General features: G+C 41.3%; 1 protein-coding gene and 1 long non-coding RNA gene across 5 annotated transcripts in view; one reads left to right on the forward strand and one right to left on the reverse strand.

Moving 5' to 3' along the window:
• Positions 1-10,795, reverse strand: part of LOC138918009 (uncharacterized) — a 30,309-nt gene extending 19,514 nt beyond the window's left edge. The window contains exon 1 of the long non-coding RNA XR_011426782.1: positions 10,617-10,795. This is a non-coding gene — a long non-coding RNA (uncharacterized lncRNA). The remainder of the gene's footprint in view (positions 1-10,616) is intronic.
• Positions 10,796-12,094: 1,299 nt separating this feature from the next.
• Positions 12,095-21,657, forward strand: part of SLC30A4 (solute carrier family 30 member 4) — a 31,921-nt gene continuing 22,358 nt past the window's right edge. Inside the window, exons 1-3 of one of the 4 annotated variants that reach the window (XM_070237171.1) lie at positions 12,095-12,503; positions 13,025-13,518; positions 20,426-20,572. In XM_070237171.1, the coding sequence (XP_070093272.1) occupies positions 13,128-13,518; positions 20,426-20,572 (538 nt within the window). In that variant the 5' untranslated portion in view covers positions 12,095-12,503; positions 13,025-13,127. Of the gene's footprint in view, positions 12,504-12,636; positions 12,895-13,024; positions 13,519-20,425; positions 20,573-21,657 lie in introns of those variants that run through there. The other 3 variants (XR_011426772.1, XM_023618187.2, XR_011426770.1) reach the window with 3 other exon arrangements.

The raw sequence follows: 21,657 nt of genomic DNA on the forward strand, positions 1-21,657 counted from the left end.
AGACTAGAGGTTTGTTCCTGGTGTTTTGGGGCTGGATAGGCTTTAACTGTGCTTTGTGCTGGATAATGGACAGCTCTATCTGAGACATGGTTGGGATGGGGAGGGAACAACTGTGACTGCCCCTCAAGATTTGAAATGAGAGAATAAGCCATCCCTAAGGTTATTCTAGAAAAAGTTAAATGCAAAGGAGGGAATCATTATCTATTGGAGTAAAGTAGGAAGCCATAAATGAGTAAATAAAGAATTTAGGGGCGGGGGCCGGCCCCGTGGCCAAGTGGTTAAGTTTGTGCACTCTGCTTTGATGGCCCAGGGTTTCACCAGTTTGGATCCTGGGAGTGGACATCGCACCAGTCATCAAACCATGCTGAAGCGGCATCCCACATGCCACAGCTAGAAGGACCCACAAGTAAAAATATACAACTATGTACCAGGGCACTCTGGGGAGAAAAAGGAAAAATAAAATCTTTAAAAAAAAAAAGAATTCAGGGGCACTCAAAGATGCTCTGGGAGTATTCTTAGGGAGAGGGAATTGTATTGTAGTTGTAATTTTGTAAGCAAAGATCAAATCAATTGTTTTTGCAGAAAGTTGTGGAAACAGAAACAGATGGTTCAGTCACTTTGTATGGTTAATAGGGCAGTAATCTTTTGTGGTACACATTGGCATGTTACAAAAATGATAGTAATTATAGCAATATAGTGGTGAGGTGATGCTCTTGATGTAGACAGAGTCCTACAAGAGCACTGGACAAGAAGGTAGAAGATGGAGCTTCTATCCAGCTTAGGGCAGCGCAGAGAAAGCAATGTCTTTTCAAGCAAGTCTAAGGGATGGGAGCCCTGCCAGGACCCAACAGGGGTGGATCTCCTTGGTGAAAATGACCTCAGAGCATGGAGCCATTATTAGCTTGGATCCTATTGCTGTAACTCCTTATTGCTATAACTCCCTATAACTCCCCTTGCTTGGATTCCAGGTGTACCAAGCAAAAATTAGCTTTCCATGTTGTATTTCTTGTTCAGGTAACGTGAACATCCAGGTAACCTATTTTACTTCTCTCTGTAAATTATTGTCATTTTCTTTATATTTTTAAATTTTATATTAAGAAAAACTTCAAACACACAGAAGTAGAGAAAATAGTATAATGAATATATATAACATACATAATATATGATGAATAGTATAAAATACCCATTGACCAGATCAGTCATTATCAAGATTTTCCCACACTTGCTTCACTTTCTTGCACTTTTAAAAGTTAAAATATTTTAAAGCAAATTCTAGACCCAAGTCACTTCATCCCCACTTACATCAGTATGGATCTCTAAAACATATGTACACTTTCTTACATACCCACAATATTCTGCTTTGCATTTATTAGTCTCTGTGAGCCAGGTTAATGGGAGGTGAATGCATTCTCAGGGAGCCCACAAAATCAACTTTCTGACTCTGATGCACAGCGAACTCACTAAGGTAAATGCCACTGGGAGGACTCTTCTGGTCACTAAGATCCCTCTGTCTGAACATGACTTTAATGATTAAACTACAACAATCCAGGTCCCCTCACTTCTCACATGCACAAATCTACACACACTTGTGTACACATGAACGCATCATTGTGCTCACACAAATACACACACACAAAACTAAGGGCAAAATGAAGTAAACCCCTTCTGCACAGTAAAATAGTCGGTCACTGTAGCAATTCTGGTAGGCTATCCAGATAGGTAGGGATGCTATCTATAGAGAGAACACAAAACGCAAAAGTAACATCTATGTTTGCTTGGAAAAGAGTAAATGAGAACAGCAGAGAGCTAGGAAAGTACCGGCTTGTTGGGAAGGGAACTGAAAACCATAAGGCACCACCGACAGAGGTAGTATTTCATGCCAGGACAAAATTTTGCTGGTTCCACTTCCATCTTGGTGTGTAAGAATCTCATTAATCTTCCCCATCATACTCAGTTGTCTCCTCCCAACCCACGGGGCCAAGGCACTGACTTCACAGGAAGTCCTCTTTCTCTTCCTTTCTTTCCATCTTCTCTACCTCCACACCCTCTCCCCAAACCTAACTCCCCAATGTCCTAATTTTTAAAACTAGGGACACATTTCTTTGGCCTAAGTCATGTTCAGCATGTAGCACAGTGTCTGGTATACAACCTCTGCTATAGTCTGAATGTTTGTGTCCCTCGAAAATCCACATGTTGGAATCCTAATGCCCAATGTGATAGTGTTAGGAGGTGGGGCCTTTGGGAGGTAATTAGATCATGAGGGTGGAGCCCTCATGAGTGGAATTAGTGCTCTTATAAAGGAGACTCATTCCACCATGTGAGGACACAGTGAAAAGGTGACAGCTATGCACCAGGAGGAGAATCTCCACCAGAACACAATCATAACTGTGAGAAATAAATTTCTGCTGTTTACATGCCACCCAGTCTATGGCATTTTGTTATAGCAGTCCAAACGGGCTAAGACATCCTATCAAGAAATATTGGTTGGATGGATGGATGGATGATAAGTGGTTTAAATGAAAGGATAATACTTTAAGACCTACCTGAGTTCTGATGCAACTCTATTATGACCTTGAAGGGCCATTCGCCAAAATGGGTAGCCAGTCCTAACAACTAGCTGCTCACCCAGGAGATTAGAAAAGTGAGAATGGGACACAGATACCTGCCCCCCACCACCATCACCAACCACCAAGCATAAGAAGGGAGGAAAATGTCAGAGCGGAAAGATGATGAGCACTTACCTGAGAGAAACCTGAATGCAAATCTTGACTCTACCGTTTTCTAATTGTGTGACTTTGAACAAATTATTTTAAAAATTTCATTTGTCCCACGTACAAATGGGGATAATAGTGTCTACTATGCGGGGTTGTTATAAGAATTAAATTAAATAACGTATGTAAAGTTCCTAGCACAGTGCTTGACACATACTGGGCACAAAATATCATAATTTTTATTACATAATGTTATTTATAATCATTAAGAAATCCCTGGAGGGAACCTGGGAAGTTATGGTTTATTTGTGAAATAGGCTAAACACTTAAGATTTACTTCAGAGAAGGATAGCAAGATGGAATCTTTAAGGAGAAAACTTGACAAATTAATTTATTTAATTTTAGAGGAAGTAAATAGCATGTAGATAAAAGGGAGCTACTTAATCTTATCTGCCTTGAGACATTAAGAAAACTTTGGACAAATTTCCAAAGGAGAGGCTGACATAAAAGTTGCAGGAGATTGGGATGTTTTGTGAGGCAATAAGGAACTAGCTCAGAAGCAAAAACAATGGGTCGAGCCTGTTGATTCCAGTCAGGGGAGGGCACTTGAGGGCCCAAGTGACAGCTCCTGGGAAGGCAGCAGATCCATGAAGGGCGTGGTCATCACGTATCTAATTTTGGATTTCTCAGAGAGGAAACAGGAAGGTGGAGTCCTGTGCACTTGGGGAATCCGGCCAAGTGGTACTTAGGCGTCAGGCAACCATGGAATTGACATCAATGATAGGAAGTGGGGAAGGGGACTACCATTAATCTAGGTGACTAGGGCAAGCCATGTGTGAAGGAAAAGGAGTGAAGAAAAGCATTTCAAATAAGGCAACAGCCCTACAATTTTAAGTGAACAAAAGTGAGGCCATCTTGTTTTGCTAAATGGCCCCAGCCCCTCCTCTGTGTGACTACTCGCTGCTCTGCACGTACTCTAAAAAATTCACATGCTCTCCTAACTTATGATGTGTGTACTAATCCCTGACAGCTTGATAAATTAAAACATTGTTCTATAACTTTCTCTCCAGGAACAGGCTGACTACAGGCGGGAAACACACCTATAAGGTATCCATCACAGCTGACAGAAGAATGGAACAATAAAAGACTCTGGAGTCCGTCATGCCTGAAGGAAACCCCCTCCTTACCGCCCATTTTCCCTATATAACTTCCTTAAGATTCTGTAATCCTTGAAGACAGGATTTTGAGACATTAGTCACCCATCTTCCGATTGGCCAGCTAATCTAATTAAAGTTCCTTTCTCCATCGCTAACTCGTTGTGATTAATTGGCTCAGATCACAGGAGCAGAGTGATTCCATTCTCGGACAATGGCTGTGGTCAGAGCCCCAAACAATGCAAGTTCAGAGCGGCTACAGCTCAGAGTAGCTGAGCTGAGGATGCGGAAGAGGGTGGAGACATGGTCAGATTTCCATTCTGGAAAGTCCAAGGTATTTTAACAGGAGCCACTGGGAGGCTTGGGCAGCCACAAGAAGAGCATTCTGATGGGTTCTGGGACCCCAGCTACACTCCAGCTATATGAGGACAGTTAGGCTGTTTAAATGTTGCTGCCTTAATAGTACGTTGGGAAGTGGGGATTAATGGAACCAAGTAAAGAGCCTCAAGCATCTGTGCTAGGAAGGGGCTTACTGGGACGTGTGTAAATGACCTGGAGGAGGGAGTAGACAGTAAAATCTCTAACAACACTTTCAACCAGTGATGGGTCTAGATCAGGGTCAGCAAACTACAGCCCACAAGCCAAATTCAGCCTGTGACTATGTTATGCAGCCAGTGAGCTAAGAGTAGTTTTTACATTTTTAAATGGTTGGAAAAAAAAGTCCAAAGGAGACTAATATTTTGTGACACATGAAAATTATATGGAATTCACATTTCAGTGTCCATAAGTCATGTGTTATGGGAACACAGCAATACTTGTTCATTTACTATTGTCTATGGCTGCCATCACAACACAATGGCAGGGTTAAGTAACTGTGACTGACACTGGGGTGTGACTGCAAAGCTGAAATTGTTTATTACCTGGCCCTTTATAGAAAAAGCTTGCCAATCCTGGGGCTAGTCAGAAGAGCCTAGATAGCTCACCATGTGGTCAGACAACTGACAAATGAGTTTTAGTGGGAGAAAGTGCAAAGTAATACACTTTGGGATGAAAATACCCAAACTGTTTATAAAATGAAGATAGGGCTCTGAGCTGTGAGGTCACAACTCAGTCCTAAGCACAACTGGGAGGACTAAAGGCAGTGAGAGTAATATTAAGTGAATTTCCTGCCCTAGACTATAAAAATCAGTACACACTGGATGGAGTTGGTTCTCTGCAGACTTCACCTGATAGGGGCCCGGGGAATGATTTCAGGAAGACTAGACTAAAAGTCAGCTGAGAAGAAAGGCTATATTATTTTGCACTTTCACTTAAAAATTATGTATCGATACAGATATCAACAGCCCTCATGTAATCTAGGGGAAAATTAGTGATAAAGATTTAGAATTTGTGATGTGTATACAGGACTATTGGGAGATGGGATATCATCCAGACTTTGTCTTATTCAACACTATAGCTCCCGTGCCTAGTTGACTGGCATATGATAAGCATTCAAATAATATTTGTTGAAGAAAAGAAAGAAGGAAGAAAGGAGAGGGGAGGGGAGTGAAACTTTTCCCTTCTTCCCTTCTGGGTTCCTTGGCAAGTCTAATAATTAAATTGACATAAGACAGATTAACAGGAGAAAAACATTTAATTTCATATGTATAAGAGCCCCAAAGATATGAGACTCAAAGCAGTGACCAAAGCAGGTAGCTTTTATACCTTAAAGAAACAATAAATTTGTGAAGAATTGATAAGACAAAGAAGTTTGGGCTTGGGGTAGTAAATTAATGAGGAAGTAACAAGGTTTATTTATACAGACTTCTTGGCCTTGAATGCCCCGTCTCCGGTGATAAGGGTCCTTCTCCCCTCCTGTCATAGGGAAGATATCTTCACATGGGAGACTTATTTCTGGCTTTCAGGGAGACAAAGGAGGGTCAGAGTATCCATCTTGTACTGGCTGTTTCTCAATTAACTTTAATTTAAAATAATCAATATGCCAAAGTGGTATATTTTGGGGTGGCATACTCTGCTCTCCTTCAGAAGGAAGGAAGGAAAGGAGGGAGGGAGAAAAGGAGAGGAAGAAAGAGAGAGGGAAGGAGGAGGAAACAGGAAGAAGAAAGGAGGGAAGAAGGCAGATGGGGTAGAATCTACAGGGTTTGAAGGCTGAACAGGTGTCAGCCAGATGCTGATGAGGAAGAGCACTCCAGTAGAGAAACAGGAGCACAAGAGGGCAGAAGATGCTGTGAGGCCCAGAAATAATGTAATTTCAAACTCCCAGTCACCTTTGCTCCAGCTAAGCTAACTTGGTTTCTCAGTATTGCTGGTCCTGTCAAGGGGCCATCTAGGTCAACAGGAAAGGCGAATTCCCAAGGATAATTACAGCATCAACCACTCAGTAATTTGCTCAGTCCCTCAGGGCAGTTGTTTAGCATACACTGATTTCCCCAGCCGGATCCTCAGGTGTAGTTTCCACACCTGCAAAGTGACAGAACTGACCTGAAACCTTGGCACCTTGGGTCATGGTGCTTTGGGGACCCTACCTGGGTATGGCTGGCCTCCGTCTTGGACACCTCTGACCTTGTCTATTTCAATGTAACAGAAGTCAAGTCCAGAGAATTCCCTGAGAACACCCAGCCCAATGTGTTGCAGGGCTCAAAAGGAACAAGGTGTCTTTCCCAGATAAGATTCTCTCCCTGCCCAGCAAAGACTCAGCCAATATCAGGCTTCCAGAATCTATTTTTGCTGCGAGGTAAACTCCTCCTAGTAAACTGAAAATCCCATGTCCTGAGAACTCCCTCTGTTCCAAGCAAACCAGGACAGTTGGTTACCTGACAGACAGGTTCCTCATTTACAATGGGCCTCTTATCCTACTGTTCCCCAGACCTCACCGGGGCCTGCTCCAGAGTTTCTGCTGCGTGAAGTCCACCGCTCAGAATATTCAGCTTGGCTCCTTCTGGGTCAGGGGAGAACACAGCATGGGATGGGTGGGCCCATGGGGACAGGGTTAGGATCAGAGGAGACCAGGTGATGAGGACAAAGGGTTCCTAAAGAAACTCAGCTGTTGTTAGAGAGTTGGATCAAAGACTTCTCTTTTATCTAGATCCTGTATGTGTTCCTGAGCATATAGAATTATGTTCAGAATTATTAATGAGGATTAAACAGTACCTGGTAGCAGGAAAAACTTTCAACATTTACAATGTTTGGAGATAAGAACTGCTAAAAGGAAGGTTACTTTAAACCCTATTTTCAAGTAAGCAGAATGTGAGTTATTAAAATATAGATAATAAAGAGCAGAGTAAAACTTTGTTGGTTTGTATAAAACGGCTGTAATAACTGCAGTAATTTATATCTAATTACCATGTGGAATAGTGATTATGAGGCATTATTGTGTCGAGTAAATCATACACTAAGATCTCTGTGATTAGGGTACTAAATTCTGCTCAGTCATGTGTGCTCCGGTATTTAGTGTAAAACCATTAAAGGTAATTCAGGTTGGCCTAGTCTTGGGTTTTTTTTGTGGCAGGGCATAGAGTTAAACAGCAGGTGAACTTGTTACATTTGGTCCTGGAAGGATGAATATAAAGATACTTTAAAAAAAAATTAACCCCATCTTTATTTATAAAGGAATTCTCAGAAAAACTCAAAGAACTTTGCAGATTTTAATCTAATTAATCCTCACACTAATCCCAGGAGGGAGTTCTTACACAATGGCCTTCATTGTTTAAAGCCATCTTGTTAGAGGCCACAAAAGAGTCACTTTGTCTGCAGTTGCCTCTCTTGTCCTGACTTAATTCATAAATGTTATAATGTTCTTTGAAATAAGTCTAGTATAAACATAAACTATTAGTGTATTAATAATCTCCATTCATTATGAGACAAATTGATCTCATCACTAAGAATTTCTTAGAAATGACTTTACACACCGCCTTAAAGAAATAGAGATGTTTATTAGAGGGGAATTCAAAGTTATGGGTGAACTGTTTATGATTAAAATATTTTTGTATATTAATCCACACATATTTATAGGGCTTCTGCTATGAGTACAACATTAGGTGCTATGGACAGAAAGACAGCTTAGGATAGAAGTGAAGTAATCGTAATAGTAATGTGTGTGGTGGTGATCTCGAGGTCTAAGTGAGTCAGAACATCTCATTACTAAAGCAGGGACTGGAGTTCAGCAGTCCTAAGAAGGGACAGATACAAGAGGAGGATTCTTGACCGCCAGCATTTGCCCACCCTTGCTTTGCATTTGGTTCAGATGGCATGGTCTTTAACAGTTCTCCCTAGTAGAGTAGTTAAGGGAGTATTTTCACATACAAAAGTCTCATTGGGTACAAAATAGGTAGGACATATATTATTTCCCACCTATTACAGACAAGAAAATGAGCTCCGCAATAGTAAAGCTGCTGGGGATCACAATGAATGGATGGCAAAATTAGAAGCTGAAACGGGTTCCCCAAGTTCTCATGTGTGCTCTCATCTAAATGAAGCCTTCCCAAAGCACTTCCAAAGTTGGCCTTCCACCCTCACCCTCAAGCTGCCCCAGCCCAGCCACCACCTCCAGACTCCAGCGCTGGAGCGCTTATTCCTTAAACCCTGTCCCATCTGGGACCTCCTACTCCCTTGCATTTCAGCCAGACATGGTTAGAGAAATCTACAGGAACGTTTATTTTAAAAAGGAAGGGAAGGGGCCAGCCCAGTGGCGCAGTGGTTAAGTTTGCATGTTCCACTTTGCCTCAGCCTGGGGTTCGCCGGTTCGGATCCTGAGTGCGGACATGGCACCGCTTGGCAAAAGCCATGCTGTGGTAGGCGTCCCACATGTAAAACAGAGGAAGATGGGCAGGGATGTTAGCTCAGGGCCAGTCTTCTGCAGCAAAAAAAAAAAAAAAAAAAAGAGGAAGATTGGCAGTAGTTAGCTCAGGGCTAATCTTCCTCAAAAAAAAAAAAAAAAGGAAGGGAAGACAAATACAGAGATGTGAAAACAACATACTTAATTGAGTGCAGGTTTCAGTTCACAGTTTGTTTTTCCCAACAGAGCAGATGGGCTCCTTAGGCAATTTTCTTATCCATTTCGGGTCCTTCTTCTCCTCCGCTGGAGGAGGGTTAAACTGAATCTCCAGCCTCTCTGCCAGCAGAGTAATCCATGGAAGGAAGAAGTGATTCACCAGAGTCGTGTATCACATGACTAACCCTCGTCTATCCACATCCAACAGCTTTCATCCCCTCGTGAAAAAATAAGGGAAAACATTCCAAAAATATCCTATGGGAACCTCCTAAACCACATACTCCAATGGAGAAAGGAGTTCTCAGGATGAGGAATATGCAGCACTTGAATCTGTCAGCTGAGTGGCACCTTTTCCCACATTTTGATTTAAAAAAACTTTCCCACTTTCTCCCCTCCATTTCCAAGCAAGATTTCACAGGCTGATGCTGAGGTCCTAAGGTGCTGACAAATCTTTGATATATGAAACAGGGGTCTTCCCTCGCCCACCTCAAGGAGTCTACATGCTTTTGTGCAAATCATTCCATTTGTGTGCAGAAAGAAAGGAAGGGGGACAGTGTAGAGTAATGGTTAAGAGCTGGAGCTCTGAAATCAAATTGCTCTGGAACAGAGTTCCTGCTCTCTTTGCTGGCTGCATGACCCTGGCCAAGTCAGTTACCCTCCCTGAGACCCCATGTCTTCATCTACTTAAAAATTAATTATAATCTTTAAAATTAATAATAGCTAGCATTGATTGAGCACATACTATGTGCTAGGAACTATCTATGCTACTTTTACATGCATTACATGCATTATCTCATTTAATCCTTAGCACAACCCTGTGAAGTGGTGACTATTATCATCCCCATTTTATAGGTAAGAAAATTAAAGCACAAAGAGGTTAAATAGTTTGCCAGAGATTATATGACTGTAAACGAAAACAGAATTCAAAACAAGCAGTCTTCTTCTAAGACCCACGCTTTGAATCGCTACCTTCTTCACAGTGATGTTGTAAAGATTAAACGAGCTCATAAAAGTCAGGTCCCCTGCATAGTGCTGGTTCTTCAACAAGCCTTAGATAAATGTTAGCTGCAGTATTATTTTTAGTGTTGTCATTTGTTCCACGAGATATCTGGGCCAGAAAATAGGTTTTGACATAAGAAATTTTGTGTCTATTCCAGTTAACTGCCCCAACGTATGTGTTTTGCAATTGAACTGACAGGCCTCTGCTATTACCTAAACAATCTGTGTGTTATGGGCTACCCGGTTAAGAGACGGACTAAATGGTTGGTAAGTTGCCCATGCAAAAAAAGTTCTTCATACTGGAAAGAAGTATGAAGTCTCTTATAAAAGAATGGCATACTGAGTAACAGCTAGCAGAACTGTAGGAAGCACCCAGATTATAAATGGATTGTTTCACAAGTTCATTTGTCTATTGTTATAAACTCTGAATACATAGAAATAAGGTTGCAAATGGTGGTTACATTCCAAGACTATTCACAGAAGTCTATTTAGCCCATTTTAAAGCTCAATGATAGAAATCATGCCATTAGCCCAAGGGCAAGCCTAGGCTCATGTGATAAAAGAATAAGAAAAGTGTCTTTCCTGGTACAGAGGAACCTTGATATAGAGATATTCATTATCTATTTCTGTGTAACAAATTATGCCAAAACTTACCATAGTAAGACAATAAACATCATTACCTCACAGTCTATGTGGGCACCTGGGAGTGGATTAGCTGGGTGGTTCTGCTCAGGATGTCTCAAGAGGTTAAGGTCAACTCACCTCGGCTGCAGTCATTTGAAGGCTTAACTAGGGCTGGAGATCCCCTTCCAATATGGCTCACTCACATGGCCATTGGCAGGAGGCCTCAGCTCCTCATCACACGGGCCTTTCCATGGCGCTGCTTCAGTTCCTCATGACACGGTAGCTCTGGCTTTCCCCAGTGCAAGTGACCCAAGAGTGACAACAAGAAGGCAGTTCAATGCCTTTTATGACCTAGTCTTGTAAGTCACACACTATCACTTTTGTCATATTCTATTCATTATAGGCCATATGCTATTCCTTAGGAGCAGCCCACACTCAATAGGAGGGGGAATCTCTTGATCGGAAGCATATCACAGAATTTGTAGACCTATCTTAAAATCACCATGTAGCTTTCATTGTCCCCATCCCTCTCTCCGGGCACCCAGTGATACAAAATAATAAAAATAAATTGGGATTCAGAACTGCAGCCCTTCTCAACAAAGTCTCCTGTGAAGACCCAAAACAATCCATGCTCTTGCCTCAACTTTTCTTGAAAAACATCTATCCCCTTTCCTTAAATGGAATCTTATTTGAAGAATTTATACTAAAGAGAGAGTAATAACACTCCTGAAATCTTTGCTTTATTCATTAGTATCTCTCATTAGAATTTCAGGCAATAAAACAAACCAAAATTAAAAATAACAACCTTCTCCCAAACTGGGTGGATTAAAATATTTGAGGGTAGGAAAGCAACCGTCAGTAAGCTGTCTCCCTTCAGCTCATAATGACCTGAGTGCCCTGGCTACTGAATATTCTGGGTCTTGGGAACCATGGGATCTCTGATCTAGGTTTCCTAACCTGACTCCCATGGCTGCAGCTCTGCAGGAAAACGGTGGGCATTCAAAAGTGACGGACTGCCCTGGAGTCCAAAGGCAGCTGGCGCTCTTGCACCTGAGGCATGCAAGATTCTAAAGTGACAGGTTCATCTTCAGAGGAAAACGATGTTTCATACGACTTTTTATTGTGTTTTTTAACGTGAAATTTGGTAATCTATATAGACTGTTGTCAAAATAGGACATTTATATAAATGGATAGATAGGAGTTGCAGGCAATTCAACTCCAAGTAGGAGCTAGGGGCTTGATCTATGAGTTCTGACAGGGTTGTTGTTGTTTTAAATCTTATTTGAGTCTTAAAACCATTTGAGAATATGATGAAAGCTAAGGGACTTACTCAAGAAAATACATATACCCACAAAATTTTGCACATAAATTTAAGGCTTCCCGAATCCCCTAAAACCCATCCAGGGGATGTGGATTAAGAACCTCGTAAGATTCCAAGGGAGAAGGGGTGGAAGCTTATTGCCATTCCATTTTTCCATTAAAATTTAGATCCAAATCAGAAGCTACTCCTGAGAACTTAATTCTTTTTCATTTTTTTGTGGTGGTTGTTGCTGTTATACAGAACCAAAGGCCAGAACAGATACCTCTAGTAGATTTTCTGTGCTTGGGGTTAGAGCATATTGCAAATACCTTAGAGGCAAAAGGAACGTGGCAGTGAGCACACAGAGAAAACACATTTGCTGGAAAACAGTGGTAATTATAAAGTAGGACACACAACTGCTGGGCATAAGCCTTGCCCTCTCCAAGTCGACCTGACTGTGCAGCAAATTTGGCCAACTTGCCAGAGAGGCAGCAACTGCTAGGCTTCCCCCTTAGCAAGAAAGCGCTAAATTCGTTTTCTGCCGAGCATCCGCAGCCAAGATCTCACCCCGAGATCGCCGAGGCCCTCCTTCGGTGGAGCAAACTCCCGGCAGCAAGGCCCAGCCCCGGGCGGGATCGTTCCAATCTACACACTTGGCCCGCACACCCCGCACACCCGGCTCCGGGAGAAGTGGCAGAGCCGCGCGGGAGACTGCAGCTCGGTCTGTGAGTATTCCTCGGGCAGCGGCGGGCGCACAGGGCCCGACGCCAGGCCCGGGTCATGGGGCGGGGGTCGCGGCGCGCCCCTGCCCCGCCCCTCGCGGGCGCCCCGCCGCGCGCTGCGGGCCTGCGTGTCCTCGCGCCGACCCCTCCCTCGCGCGCCTCGCCCGCGGCCGCTCCGGCGCACGCGCGCGGCCTCGCGCAGGGCGGGGAGAGGCGGCAGCCAGGGGCGCCCGGCCCCGAACCTGTCAGATCCGGGGAGCCGGGCTGCAGCTGCCGGCGCGGCGGGCGCCAGGACGGCCCAGCTCCCCGTCTGCCCCGGCCGAGCTGTGCGAGCCGGGCCGCCGAGCCGGCCGGCAGCGGGGAGATGAGCGGCGGCCCCGCGGCAGCGCCCCAGGTAGACGCGCCGCCCCCTCGCGGAGCCCGGGCGCCTCCGGGCCGGCCCTGCGCCCCCGCCGCCCGGGGCTTCGGAACTTGTGGGCAGTGTTGGGGCGCCTGTAATTTATAACGTGTTTCGTGTTCCCCAGGATGGGGAGGAACGCGCGGCAGTGTCTCCGGGAACTGGCGGCCCGGTGAAGTAGGAGCCGCCGGCAGCCCGCCTGCAGCCTGCCGTTCCGCGCCGCCTCTGCCATGGCCGGATCCGGCGCGTGGAAGCGCCTCAAATCTCTGCTGAGGAAGGATGATGCGCCGCTGTTCTTAAATGACACCAGCGCCTTTGACTTCTCGGACGAGGTGGGGAACGAGGGGCTTTCTCGGTTTAACAAACTTCGAGTCGTGGTGGCCGACGATGGTTCTGAAACCCCGGAAAGGCCTATTAACGGGGCGCACCCAGCCCTCCAGGCCGACGACGACTCCTTGCTGGACCAGGACCTGCCTTTGACCAACAGTCAGCTGAGTTTGAAGGTGGACCCCTGTGACAACTGCAGCAAACAGAGAGAGTTACTGAAGCAGAGAAAGGTGAAAACCAGATTGACCATTGCGGCCGTTCTTTACTTGCTTTTCATGATTGGAGAACTTGTAGGTGAGTTGTGTTGCCAACTCACTTTCCATTTAGCTTGCCTGGAGAGTCTTTGTCAAGCTTTTGTTACATATGATTTGAGGTTTAAACCTTCTTTTCAGGAAGCTTGCTATTTATCAAGATACTGATCTCATGATATGAAAAGGCCACATGGTTTCAAAGTGCAGATCAACCTAAGTCTAACATAAACTTCCAGAGATAACTTTGACTTCTTCTTCTAGTTCTCCAAACACTGTGTCATCTACCGTAAAGTTAAGGACATTATCATCATTGTATATCACGTAACTTCCTCTTTTTAAAAAAAGTCTGATAAAACACCAGGTTAATTTTTGCAACGTTTAAAATAGTCAATGATTCTAAAATTACTTAGAATCATAAAATTTTGCAGTATGAAGGGACCTTATTGAACACCTGCTCCACCTTCTTTTTCCCGCCTAAGGAATCTGAGGGCCCAAAGAGGTTAAGTAAGTTGTGAGGACCTTTAGGTGGTTAATGGAAGAGCCACATCTACATTTCCCAGTCTCTTGATTTTTTTTCTCTACATCTGATTTAAGTGGTCTTTTTATACTGTTTCTGTATTTATATCCAAGAGATTTGCGAAAGTAAATACTACCAACTAACCTGAAAGGTTTTCATTATAGGGAGGATCTGAAAGGAACCAGAGGGCTCCCCTAGGATTTATGACCTTGGTTTTATTTTTCATTTTTTAATTATTCAAGTAGAACATTCTCACTATAAAATACCTTCTTAGTTTAGAGATTAGTTTCAGAGTCACATTAGCGTAACTGCTAACTTCTCTTAGTTTACAAAGTGACATTAAAGCAGGGAGCTAGTCTCCCATGTTGTCTCCATGATGAGCCAGACGGGAACAGAGGTGGCAGTCTAGATCTAAGATGCTGGCTGGAGGTTAGATGTAGGAAGATTATGTACATTTCCTACCTCATTTTACACCACTCCTCCCCAGAACTCCCTTCAGCCATGCTGGCCTGCTTTCTCCCTACAACCCACAAAACTCTTTCCTGCCCGTATTCAAACTGGCTAGTCCCTCTACCTCAATGGCTTTCAAACTTTTTTGACCTCACAATAGCAAGAAAAACACTTAGCATTGTGACTCATGAAGGCATGCATGCATACATATGTATGTATGTACACACATATACACATATGTATGAATATATATATAACTGAAAGTTTCATTTCAGGTGATGTGTTCTAATATTTTTTCAGTTGTAGTCCCAGCCCACTTAATTGATTTCATGGTCCACAAATAGATCAGGGCCTGCAGTTTGAAAAGCACTGCTTTACATGGACTGCCTTTTTCCAAATCTCTTGACTGGTTTCTTGTCGTTCATGTCTCATCTCAAAAGATACCTCTGAGAGACCTTTTCTGACTGACTAAAGTAAACCCTCTTCTCCCCTGTTCCCGCCCCAACTTTAAAAGCCCTCAGCACTGAGATTATCTTGTTTGTGTATTTACTTGTTTAATATCTGTTTTCCTCCACTGAAATTTAATAAGCTGAATTTCCAGCACCTAGAATGATGACTGGCACAGAGTGGACACTCAATAAATTTTTATGGAGTTAATTTTCGTTGTGTTACAGACTTTTAAATGCTTAAGCTGTAAACAAATTAAAAGATGGGAGTAAAGCTGTGGCCAGGTAAGACATGGTCTCAGCATACTAAGAGTCAATGACTTGCCTAAATTCACACAGCTAGAATAGATAGTCATTCAGACTTTGTGATTCTTGCAGTTAATAATTAATATTTGAAGTAAAACTCACAATAATCACAATTTTCCCCCTTAAAATTAATTTAGAGTTTATTTCACCCAAGTAAAAATTATTAAATACAATTGTCCTGACTTACCATTTTTGAAGACTCTTACTTGGTAAATGTTGTTTTGTGAAAGCCACAATAAGTATTTCCTTTCTAATATGAAAATCTTTTGTTAAACAATACAGAGATGCTAGTACTTAGGATAGGCATTAACAGTATTATTCAGAATGTTCCATAGAATTAAACTGTATACAGTAGAGCATTTATTAAAGTGTGTCAAAAGCACCTAAAAATAAAGCGTCTTACGTAGGAAGTATAGAGTAATAAAAAAAATGAAGTAATTTAAAGATCTGAAAGAGGAAACTTGATTTTGAATTTTGGCTTTGCCACGAACTTGCTTTGAGACCTTATACAAGGTCCATTCTTTTTTTCCTTCTATTCAGCAAGTATTTTTTGAGTACTTACTATATGCCAAGCACTGTGCTACGTGTTCTGGATATACAATGGAGAACAAAACTATTATGACCCCTGATATCAGAAGCATTTAATCTAATGGAGGAAACAGATGTTAAATAAACATAAGAAAATTTAAAATTCAAATGGTCTTAAGTGCAGTGAAGAAAAAGGACAAGGTACTATAAGACAGAGTGACCAGTGAGACTAAGTTTATTTATGAACCAGGTAGAGTTAAACCAAAAAAAGATAGTAGGAGTTATTGAGCAAAGGAAGTGGAGGAGGAGTTTTCCAAGTGAAGAGAACAGCATGTACAAAGATTCTAAAACCTTTAGTTCTTTAAAAGGAACCAAAAAGAAGGCCAGTTTGGCTGGAATGTAGTAAGGAAGAGGGAAAGAGGCAGATCAGGCAGACCACATTATATGAGTGTAGTTTTTATTCTAAATATGATGGGAAGCAGTGAAGGCTTTTAAGCAGAGAGTGACATGATGGGCTTTACCATTTTCAAAGATTATGTTTTAAAAGATTGGCTCTTATGTGGACAATGAATTGGAGGGTGCAATAATGGAAGCAAGTAGAGGCTGACCCCGTAGCTGAGTGGTTAAGGTTCCATCCGCTCTGCTTTGGCTACCCAGGTTCACCACTTTGGATCCCGGGCACAGACCTACTCCACTCATCAGCTATGCTGTGGAGGCATCCCACATACAAAGTAGAGGAAGATTGTCACAGATGTTAGCTCAGGGCAAATCTTCCTCACCAAAAAAAAAAAAAGAATGGAAGCAAGTAAACTATTGCAGAGGTCCAGACAAGAAATGATTATGGCTTGGACTAGAGTGGATGGAGAAAAATATACTGATTGAGAAACATTCTAGACATAACATTGACAATATTGGTTAATGGTTGGAATGTGGGGGTTGAGCGGAGAGCAGTGTCAGGGGTGATTCTGAAATTTCTCACCTAAGCAGCTGAATGTATGGAAATGTACGTCATTTATGAAAAATAGCACGATTTAGGAATGGACTCAAGGGTTGTTTTAGACATCTTATACATATGTGAAATAGCCATGTAAAGATGTCTAGTGAGCTGTTACATATGAATCTGCAGTTCAAAAGAGAGGTCAAGGTAGAGAGAAATACAGTATGTAATGCTATAGGAATGGGAAAAATTTACCCAGAGAGCCCAAGTCTTGAGGATCTCCAACTTTAGAAGTCAGGCAGAAGGCAAACAGGTATCCCAGAATCCAAGAAAAGAGAGTATTTCAAAGTGGAAATAAATAAGTTGAGGCTGCAGAGAAGTTTAATAAGATGAGAACAAAAACATCCTTTGGATTTAGTAACATAGTTATTGATTCCTTTGACAACTGCATTTTTATTGGAAATGAAAAAGCTTGAAGAGTGAATGCAAACAGACTTCCAGGTAAAGATAGTAAATGAACTCATGCATCTAATTGTATTCTCTCCTGAGGCCTCTCTTAAACTAAAATAAAGGGATACATACATATATACACACCTACAATAAAGGGATATATATATATGTATATATTCTCATATATGTATGTATTCTTGTGTATATACACACTATATATATATGTATATACATACACACTGTAAGTAGATACTTATCCTATACTTACTACTATAAGGTACTTATACTGTAAGTAGATACTTATAGTGTGTATGTATATATTTATAGTCTTCCTCCACACAGATGGGAAAACTGGAGAGGAGATAATAGCACAACAAACTTGGAAAACTAGAAAGGAAACAGATATAAGCGGTAACTGACCCGAGAAAGCCAACTCCTAAGCAAGCAGTGGGGAATGCCAGGAACCAACCCAGGTTACACGAATGGATCAGAAACACCTAGAGAACTTACTAAAACACAAATTTCTGGGCCAGAGTTTCTAATTAAGTAGGTCTGGGATACAGCCTGAGAATTGGATTTCTAACAAGTTCCAAGGAGTTGTAGATACTGCTGATCTGGGGGTTACAATTGAGAACTACTGTACTAGAGAATCCTAAGTAGGCCCAGAATTGGTCCTACCAGGTATCCTTAGAAGTATGAGTAAAGAGGAAGGCTAAAATAAGGAAATCTAGTTAAGACGGTTTTAAGAGCCAGTCAGATATAATAGTATAATAATATAATTGGTATCCACAGAGATAAGAGAAGATCATTTATCCATGAAACAAAAACAGGCTGCTTTAAAAAATAAATTCAAGGTATATAAAAGAGCTTTTGAACAAGAAAAACATTAAAAAATTTCTTTAAACTTGATAGAAGATGAATTAGGTAATCTCTCACAGACTAGACAAAAGGATAGAAATGTAAAATAGGAGAAAAAAGGCAATAAAATTAGTATGTCAGTTCAAACTCCAAATAATAGTTTAGGGAATAGAGAAAGCAGAAGGAAAGAAATCATCAACAACATAGTTTAAGAAATTTCCCCAGAACTGAAAGCTATACACTTACAGGTTAAGAGAGTCAACAAAAGCCTAGAAAGTTGCGTGAAAGTAAATCCACACCAAGGTACATCATTGTAAAATTTCAGAACACAGGGAACACATTGTTATCTATTTCCCCAGGTAGCTGCAGTGTTAAACAATTACCTATGATTGTTTTTGACAAACTCTTCCTGGGGTTGCACAGGGTGGAGCTCCAAGTCAAGTCAAATAAAAACAGCTTTGCAAGTATTTTCTTCCAGGGAACCACCAGACAGGTCAAATAATGACAATTCTCTGGGAATGGAGCTTTTAAAGAGTTCCAACCCCAGCCAGTCTGTCCCTAGGGCTGCCAGACTGAGGTTCTCATTGTGATTGCTGCATGTTGGTTTTCAAGGCTACTGCTGAGCTGGAGAGGGGGAGATGGTTATAAGCCAAGTTAAAGTGCCACAGAGCTCATTGTTCTTACCAAGATTCAACTGTTTTCCTCAAAAAAATGCTACCTTTATCAGCCTCCGATTAATTTCCAGAGTTCCAAAAAACCTGATTTAAACAGTTTTTGGCTGTGTTCTCATTGCTTTTATGGAGGACATGATTTTCAGAGGTCCTTACTCTGCTATTTTCGCTGATCCTGTGGCTCTTTAAATTTAGTTAATTAAAATAACAAAATTCCTCCTTTGCACTAGCCATATTTCAAATGCTCAAAGCCACAGTGTGACTAGTGGCTACTTGATTGGATAGTGCGGATAGAACATTTCCATCATCTCAGAAAGTTCTATCAGACAGTGTGGCTTTAAGATATTATCCTCATTTATAGATGAGTAAACTGAGGCTCAAAAATGTTTGGTAACTTGCTCAGAGTCCCAAGATTCCAAAGCCCCACGTTATTAACCACCAAGCTGCATTTTCTCTCAGTGATTTCCAGCTTTTTTATGTCAGGGAATACATAAAAATGATGTTTCTATAGAGCACACTGGAATAAATGGATGTGACTGCAAGATCACCAGACGCAGTTCTGCTGCTGCTCTTGGCTCTGCACACCCATCCCAGGAATGGGGGATCAAGAGCTCAGCACACTTATGTATCACAATCCCGTGATCATGAAGTTCTGCTCTACATTATAACAGTGATTCTCAGAGTGTGATTCCAAGACCAGAAACATCAGCATCACCCAGGAACACGTTAAAAATGTAAATTCTCAGACCCCATCCAGACCTACTGACTTAAGAAATTCTGGGAGTGGGGTCAAGCAATCTGTAGTTTAATAAACCTTCCAGGTGATTGTGATACACATAAAAGTTTGAATTCTCTGGAGCCAGCCCTGATGGCCTAGCGGTTAAAGTTTGGCATGCTCAGCTTTGGGGGCTGAGTTCGGTGCCCCCAGCACAGAACCACACCCCTCGTCTGTCAGTAGCCGCGCTGTATCGGCAGCTCACATAGAAGAACCAGAAGAACTTACAACTATATACTGGGGCTTTGAGGGGGGAAAGAAGAAAAAAGGAGGAAGATTGGTAAACCCTCCCCCCAAAAAAAGCTTGAATACTCTGAATTGTGTTATAAAAAGCTTATTCAATGAATGATGCTAGGAAAATTGGTTGTATAATGGAACAATACACACACATATGAAATGTGTTTTATATATGTTATATATATGTGTGTGAAATATATCTATATATATATATGAAAGTCAATATAAAAAATTGTATTCTAAATACTACCTTTTATCCCTCTATTGGGAAACATTGCTATCTATATCCAAATGAAAAAGTTAATTTTTATCTTTTGTTTTGAGCTAAGTTACATTTTATGAGTTTCTTCAGTTTTATATTCAAATCCTCTCAAACAAGTGAATACCTACGTTTTCTTCAGCTTTATTGTAATATTTAGATAGTGTGGTTATTAATTTCACTGTCTAATAGTAGATTTAGGAGGTTGAGTAAAAGCTGCAGTACTAACACCTAAAATTTCTCCTTATGTGTTAGTCCCTCATTTAGTTGTTCTTAACTTTCTTAAGGTCATTGACTCCTCAGAGAATCTATCATAGAAACGGACATTCTCACCAGAAAAATATACACATATTTAGGGTTTTGCATAAAATTTCAGGATACCTTGATTTAATTGTAATACAATAAAGATTTAGTTAGAAGTTCATGTTTTGTAGGATGTTACATATTTTTGGTTTGATTGTTTGCATTTTTGTTTTCATTAAGTTATTTCTTCTTTCCTCTCACCCCTACCCTAAGGTGGATACATTGCAAATAGCCTAGCAATTATGACTGATGCACTCCATATGTTAACTGACCTAAGTGCCATCATACTGACCCTGCTTGCTTTGTGGCTGTCTTCAAAATCACCAACCAAAAGGTTCACCTTTGGATTTCATCGCTTAGGTAAGTAATTGGGAGTTTCTTTCAGTTTATAAAATTTTATAGTAGAACTACAATGAACTATAACCTTTGATTAACTGAAATCTTCCTGGTGATAGCCTGTTTGAACAAAGCAAATGAAAATAGATGAACAAGGTTTATTCAGATACTTATCTTCCAGGGTACATTCAGGCCAGTCAGCTAACCAGTTTGCACACATAAAATTTTATGGTAATCATTAATCTTCAGATGTTGTTCCCTATGTCTTTTTGAAGACTTTATCAGAAAAAAGTTTACCTTCAGCTTATTGAACCAAGCAAAATCACATGGGTTTAATTTGCTAATGAGCATTAGCTTCTTTCTTTAGGTATTCCACCCAAACCTACAGTAGCCCAGATTTTAAGCGTTCCTATAATATGTATAATATATACAGTGTCGCTCACCTTCATTGTGGCCATTGTATCAACATAATTCTGTAAATGCTGACAAAGATTCTTTGCTTGACCAAACTTTAGTCAGTCTCCTGAACCTTCTCCCAATCCTGTGTGTGCGTTTCCTTATAAAATCTAGTTTTAACAAGAACTCTGCTAAGCCAATTGAACAGAACCCCTTCTCTCAGTATCTGATGGGTTATCCCCCAGCTGATGTTTCATCACCCTGACCTATCTTCAGCGAGAATTCTGTTAGGTCACTTTAGCCAGAATCGCCCTTACCTTGATGTTTCCTCTTAGTAGTTTTCCATCACTGACCCCCACCCTGCTCCTCATCTATAAATTCCCACTTGCCTATACAGTATTCAGAGGTGAACCCAATCTCTATCTCCCACTGGAAAATTCCATTGCAGTAGTCTCCATACCTACCTTGATAGCTTCGTCCCCTTGAATAAAGTCTTCTTTGCCGTGTTTTAACATGTCACTGATTTTTTTTCTTTAACAATATTTTTATTTTCCTATTTTAAACAAATATTAATATTTAATTGAGAGGTTAAGATCATACGTTATCCACAGAACTCTGCTTCTTGGTGTGTTATTGTTTTTAAATTTTTTACGTATTTTTAAAATATCTATAAAACAGTGGCTTGAACTATTTTATGAAGTGCCATGTGATCA

Source organism: Equus caballus, chromosome 1 (genome assembly GCF_041296265.1).
Source record: "Equus caballus isolate H_3958 breed thoroughbred chromosome 1, TB-T2T, whole genome shotgun sequence".
Taxonomy (NCBI): domain Eukaryota; kingdom Metazoa; phylum Chordata; class Mammalia; order Perissodactyla; family Equidae; genus Equus; species Equus caballus.